Raw genomic sequence first — 7,245 nt, 5'->3', positions numbered from 1 at the left:
TGCCAAAAAGTGTAGAGTGATGCACGTGGGGTGCAGAATCCCAAAAGAGAGATACCAAATAGGAGGGGAGAGATTAGTAAGCTCAACTCAGGAGAGAGACCTTGGGGTGTTGGTGTCTGAGAATTAAAGGTGAAGAAACAATGTGACTAGGCGATGGCTGTGACCAGAAGGATGCTATGCTGCATAGAGAGGGGCATAACCAGCAGAAAAAAGGAGGTGTGGATGCCCCTCTACAAGTCGTTGGTGAGGCCCCACTTGGAGTACTGTGTTCAGTTTTGGAGGATGTATCTTGCTAAAGATGTAAAAAGACTGGAAGCGGTGCAAAGAAAAACTACAAAAATGGTATGGGATTTGCGTTGCAAACTGTATGAGAGACCTGCCGACCTGAACACGTATACGTTCAAATATTTTAAAGGTATTAATCCGCAAATGAACCTTTTTTGGAGATGGGAAGGCGGTAGAACTAGAGGACATGAATTGAGGTTGAAGGGGGGCAGACTCATGACTAATGTCAGGAAGTATTTTTTCATGGAGAGGGTGGTGGATATGTGGAATGCCCTCTCGTGGGAGGTGGTGGAGATAAAAACGGTAATGGAATTCAAAAATGCTTGGGATAAACACAAAGGAATCCTGTTTATTGCATCACAGCATGTTGATAAACCCTTCCCTAGCCATGAAAAGATCAGGAGAAAAAGGGAAGTTCCAAGTTCATTTGATGAGGCGCTATGGCATGGTGCCGGGGAGGTGGGGGGGGGGGGGTGCCTGATGAGTATAAGGCCCACAACCAAATTGCTGCAGGATTTGAGTCCATACTCTGGTGGGTGATTGGATTAATTATATTTATTATAACCAGCAGCGCTTCATCAACTATACTCGAGATGCTGTCTAAGGGATCGCTGAACAGCTAGATGCCACAAGCTGGATGGCCTGGGAGAATCGGATAGGCCTTGATATGATGCTAGCTGAAAAAAAGGGGGGGGGGTCTGTGCCATGATTGGCCCCCACTGTTGTACTTTTATTCCCAACAATACAGCACCTGATGGAACCATTACCAAGGCTTCAGAAGGACTCACCACCCTTGCCAATGAACTTGCAGAAAATTCTGGCATTGACACCTCTTGGACAGGTTGGCTGAATAGTGTCTTTGGAAAATGGAAAAATTTCTTCCTCTCTGCTGCTACAACTTTACTTATCGTTGTTGCTGTTTTTGTGCTTGTAGGCTGCTGCATCATACCATGTGTCAGGAGACTTGTTGAACGCCTAATTGAGACAGCTCTTAGTAAGAAAGATTCCACTGGACAGTATGTGCAATATGAAAGACTGATTCACAATGCTGAAACTCAACGCTATGATAACATAGGCCATGCAGTCAGCGGAGACTTTAATGTTAGCGAGGAATATGAAAATATGAACCTTGTTGGGTAAAACTGCTTTTAGGATAAGAAGTAATCCATCATACAATATGTAATCCATTGCTACAATTTCTTGCCAGAATATATCATTGAAACCACTCATAGTAAGAAATAAGGCCTACACGACAAGCTTTTTGTCCTGCATGAAAAGTTATATACCAATACATAATTTCTTTTATTATATGACATATTACTTTTAGGTTAAGTTTATTGTATGACATGTTTATTTTAGGCTTATTATAAGACATATTAGTTTTAGGTTCACTTTATTATAAGACATATTGATTTTAAGCTTATTACAAGATATATTATTTTTAGGTTTATTATGTTTTACTGGTTTCATGTTTTTATCTTGCTACGTAGGTGCAATTAAGCTTATAGGGTATGCCTTACCTTCTTCTTGCTAATCTGGTCCCCTTCCTCAGCAACCATGGGGAATATTGGAAGTTACAATTAATATAAGGTCCAAGGGGGGGGGGGGGGGGGTACAGTTTCCAATTATCCATTAGATACACATTCTGACCACATTGTTTTGATTGTCCTTGTCCTACTTATACGACATTTAAAATATACACTCTTTTGTGCTTTCATCTTAGTGCTCTGGAGATCGTGTGACCAGGACGGGTAAAGTGAGCACCTACTTTCCGCTCACAACCTAAAACAGCCTATGGCCGGGGTACTAACATATTACACCTGAAGACAGGTCACAGTTCCAGCTGTTATGTACATTGGGACATTTCCTTACGCCATCAACCTCATGTATCCCTGTTTATGAAGCCCTTGCTTACGTAGGTCTTCAAGGGGGGATATGATATGATAATAATGAACCTGTCTGGGCCTTCTGTGAACCAAAGTCCTGAAGCCTGAAACTGACAGTTTAGTCTAAAAAGCATAGCCTCTGTGTGACCCTGAGGCACACAAGCTCTTGTGACAAGCTAAGTTGACAGGCTTTGCAGTTATAGGAACATGAGGCAATTTTCCATGAAAGATGTTTACTGAAAGAATGTGGTTAGCTTTTCTCAGTTTCGATGTCTGGTTAGATAAGATAAAAGGTTGCTGGCGAAATTGACTCTGGTGAAGCAAGTGGAAAGTTCTAATCGGTATGATGTTGCTCTGGACCTCCCTAATAATCTTGATCAGCTGTCGAAGCCAATGTTTAGCAATATCGGGGGCGGGTCTAATGCTAGCAAACTAGTAGAATTATATGATGATAGAAAAAAAGTATATAACCTGAGAGTCAGCTGGACTTAGTCGGAGAAGTACATAGAGATTGCATCTGTAAGCATCCTGTGTATCTCCCATGAGAAAAGCATTATAGACTCTACTATTATAGACTGTTTTTGTAACTTGGTAAGTGAATAAAATCAGTATTTTCTTATATCTGTGTGGCGTTCACTTTGTCTCTCCCTAACTACTAGAATGTGTGCAACTGGGGGAGGGCAGGCGAATTTATAGACATGAGGTATACCATTTAGCACTTTGTTTCAACTATCTATGCCTTGTCCACAAAGGAGCAATCTTATCTAATATTTCAGTAGTAAGCTGTGACCAATCTTTAACAAAGGTAGACTCATCTTTCAGAACCTCACTATGTGAAAAATGTGTTAAAACCTCATCCCAGAAAGTAGAGGAGTCAATTTTACCTCTGGAAATATAACTTGTTTTTGTGGTTGTGAAAAACCCTTAAATTCCCACAACTGAATGTTAAAAGAACAACCATAATGGTTTGATCACAATGAATGTTCCCAAATAATATCTGTTAGTTTCATATTTTTTGAACAGAAGAGACAAGAGTCCCCAAATGAAATCAAATCCAGCTGATGACCTTTTTCATGAGTTAATGATGGAGTAGGAATAGAATAATTCAAAGATGACAAAAAGAAAAAAAAAGTCGATTACATTTGGCTCCTGACATTTGTCTGAATGATGGATTTTAACCATGCACCCCCACCCCCCCTTCCCAGTGCAGGCCATCCTAACTTTATTGGAAGCCTATCACGTCTTTGTCCAACATACTTGTTCATTGGCTACTAGCCATAGTTACTTTCAATTTTAACACTGGAGCCACTAGCCTGCTTTCTTCTATCAACAGTGTTTACCATAAGTTTTTATGTAAATCTGCATTCAAAGTTCAGAAAATAAAACAGACTTATTTTCCTAATAATGTTATATTGGCTTATGTTATTTTTAATTTACAATTATGATTGTGAGGGGAGTGTTGAACCTGTCAGTATTTCTTAATGCATTTCTGCTATAAGACATAGAGAGATCATATTAAGTATTACACTGGGCAATCTTAAATGCATATATTTCTCTGCATGGATGTATCTTTGATGGATCTGCTGTCTTTGTTTTTGAGAGGAACGTTTTCATATCTCTTACATCTGGAATGTCCAAAGATCTACTTTTTCTTTTTCATAAATTCACACACAAAATAAATTGTCAGATGGCATTCCACATCATTCCATACACCGGAGCTAAGCATTTCCACACAGTCTTCATATCCAGAAGCATCATTGGGCTCATTCTCTTTCCAACTGCTGTAATTCTGCAGTGGTGTGTTGTCTGTGTACATGAACTGACCTTCTTTTTCCATATCATTTATTCCAATGAACACTCGAAATAGGCCTGCCTTGGAGATGTAGTTGGCAATCAGTGAATTGGATGCGTCATCTTTGGGCATCGCTAAAGTGCCACCTCTGATTCTACAGTGAGTCAGGGCATCTCGGTAGCTCCTCTCTTCTCTTACAATGTAGTAGAATTTTTCATCTGTTTCTCTGATTCCTGCAATGACTTCATGAAAAGAAACACAAACTTCTTTTTTTTAAATCTTCTAGTGCACACCAACTTCATACTATTAAGCCCACCAAAACCTCCCATATACAATTATCACTCTCCAGTAGTCCTGGAGGAAACCCTTGCATATAGCATGGGCAGTGGCTTGGGCTGCAAATTTTCTTTGGTTGGCGGGGCTTGAGCATCGCCTCTAGCCATGAATCTGGTGCTGCAATTTTTGAAGGGGGCCTGAGCCCAAAGTGGGTGGGCCTAGGCCCCTGAGCCTCCCCCCCCCCCTTGGCAATGCCATGGGTTAGCAACCAGTTATTGATTGTTAACAGCTCATTAACTAATTTATTTGCACAAGGATCTCAGGATTGTGCACTAATTTGGGCACCATGTAATGAATCTGAGGGTGAATGTCTCTCTCTTGGAATTCAATTGCTCACATTTGCAAACAGTGTTGATACAGCCAACTACCCTTTGCTTTCAAATACTGTAGAATTAAAAAGCAGTATTTAGCTTTAAAATACTTCCTTAGTAGGGTGCCGTGAGGGAACTAGAAACTTACAATCCCCCATGCCTGACTTCACGCTGAAGTTTCATTGAATCAGTTGTGTCAAGAGTTGAAGTCTTGCTGTTTGAAAATGTAAGCAATTGAATTCCAGTGTCCCAATGGTCAATTCCCCATGCTGTTCTGAAACAGTGCCCTAAAAATAGCGCCAGAACAGCACGGGTAATCAACTCCCCAATGATCATCCTGGGAACGTGTGGGAGGATTGTGCCTGAGCATGCGCTCCTATACTTGTTTGACAGGTCTGGGCTGTCAAAAGCCCGGACCTTCAAACACCTTAGACCCCCCCTCCAAAAGCAAGGCCCAGGTGGCCTAGTTCCCCCTCAAGCTCCACCCCCCCCTGGGACCTCCAGCTCCCTGACACGAGGGCATGAGAGCACAGGAGCTGGAGGTCCGGTGGCTCTCTAGACCGCTAACAACCCCCACACCCAAAACAATATACCTGGTAGCCCAAGTGGGCTGCTGAACCAACCCCCCACCCTCCCTGGTGGTTTACTGGCTAACCCATGCTGCCCAGTACCTCCGTGTTGGAGGAGGGAGTAGCATTCCCTCCTCTTTCCATTGCTGCCTTCAAAATGGCAGCACCCTGCCCTGCCCAGTGCATACTGGGATGCATTAGGTGGGGCTTCCGTACCATATAAGGTCTGCCAAACCTACAGATCCCTGTGTCGCCATCCCGGGGAGGAGTGGGACCTTGGGGGAGCACTAGGCCACCAGGGCCTTGCTTTAGGAGGGGGAGTTGCCTTAACCCTAACACCAGCTCTGAGCTGGCGTAGATTTAAGGTGCTAGTCTGTCCCTACGATCAGAGCGCTGTTCTCTGATAATAGGGGCAGAATACAAGCAGAGCTCATTTAAATCTAATTTAAATGAGCTCTGTGCTATTGCTTCATTCAGGCACTGTTTGTCCGATGATCATGGGGGTGCAGGTAAATGCAGGTGCTAGTCCATCGCTAGTGTACTCTAGTGCCCGCATTTACCTTTGGTCATCTGGCACAAGAGAGAGACATTAACTGTTTGAGTGCTAGAACATTGTTATATTTTTCAGTTGTTTGCTGGTTGGTTTAAATGGTGAAGGAATGTGTATTAAAATGTTAGAATTTTGCAATTTAACACAATAAGCATGTCAAACACACATACTGATGACTTTATCATAGGAATGTTGCCAATTATTGAAGTAGCTCTGAATACCACTTAAGTAGTTTAGTCACAATTATTGTGATAAAAAGTTGCTGATCGCATGGTAGGTTAAATATGAGCCATGACATTATTCTGAGGCTCCCTCCTATTTCATACATGTATTATTTTAACACATTCTTTCAATATAGTTTAAAGCATTTGGGGACATCTTTATAAGACACAGCATGAAGCCTGCAAAAATTATGCCTGAAGGACTAGTTTCCGCAGATGGCACCCAAATTTGGGTACCGAAAAAAATGCATGCTGAGCAATATTCTATAATCAGCTGTATGAGTTGGGCACACTTTATAAAATAGTGCCAGCCGAAGTGTTTGTCCCACGCTGGTCTCACCACATTGCCTACCCTGCTCTTCTCACTTGTGCCATGCACACTCATTTTAGTGAAACTGAGCATGTGTGTATGCTCAGTTTCATTAAAACGAATGTTCATGGCACGACTGAGAACACAGCAGGGTCAGCAAAGCCATCATGTGGCAGTGGTGGTAGGGAAGCTGGCCAAAATGTGCCCCCCCCCCCACTTTGGAATCTGGCCCCCCTCCCCGTCGAGGTCTGGCTATGTCCCTGCTGAACCCTGGTGTGAATCCTCATGTTTAAATTAGGTATGGATCCCTCAAATTCTATAATACTGTGCACATCTTTAGTGAATGCCCCTGACTTCCCATGCCCCTCCCATGGCCACACCCCTTTTCAGCTGCATGCTGAAAGATTTAGGTATGCATCTCTATAGAATAGCACTTAGCAAGGTGCATGCGTAAATCCAAATTGCTGCCCATTAACACCAATAATTGATTGCTATGACAGTTGGCTTGATTAAATTGCATGTGCAAATTTCCCCCAGAGTGGGCAGTTTTCAAATAGCCATCAAGCATGTTAGTGCTGTTTTACCTTTGATAAATGAACTGTATAATAACTAACCGTTTTTTACAAATTTCAGAGAAGTCTTGAGTCGAGCAACATTAACATCCAGCTGTCCAACAACTTTACGGTATCTTCCACAGTCACAGACACTACCTGATGAATTTAAAAAAAAAGTGAAAATGATGACTTGACAAAACAAGCACACATATTTATACCTGCAATACTTCTAACTGTAATATTTTTTATTCTGCTTTAGAAAAAACGTGACAAAACGAGCAAAGGAAGGAGGAGGTTAACAGAGCAGATGACCTGTAGGGATGTGTGGTCATTTAGAATATGTTTGAGAAAACAAACGCAAAAATCTAGAAAGGCTGGAACCAAAAAATTAGCAAGGAGAAAAAGATCCCAGAACTGAATAGCCCCTGATA

At 42.0% G+C, this 7,245-nt stretch overlaps 1 protein-coding gene across 1 annotated transcript in view; it reads right to left on the bottom strand.

Moving 5' to 3' along the window:
* Window positions 1–2,844: 2,844 nt before the first annotated feature.
* Window positions 2,845–7,245, bottom strand: part of COLEC10 (collectin subfamily member 10) — a 77,171-nt gene continuing 72,770 nt past the window's right edge. Inside the window, exons 5-6 of the mRNA XM_030190207.1 lie at window positions 6,875–6,970; window positions 2,845–4,205 (exon numbers count right to left, since the gene is read on the bottom strand). Coding sequence (XP_030046067.1) covers window positions 3,814–4,205; window positions 6,875–6,970 — 488 coding nt within the window. The 3' untranslated portion in view covers window positions 2,845–3,813. The remainder of the gene's footprint in view (window positions 4,206–6,874; window positions 6,971–7,245) is intronic.

Source organism: Microcaecilia unicolor, chromosome 1, assembly GCF_901765095.1.
Source record: "Microcaecilia unicolor chromosome 1, aMicUni1.1, whole genome shotgun sequence".
NCBI classification, from domain to species: Eukaryota; Metazoa; Chordata; class Amphibia; order Gymnophiona; family Siphonopidae; genus Microcaecilia; species Microcaecilia unicolor.
This window is presented reverse-complemented; position numbering and strand designations above follow the sequence as displayed.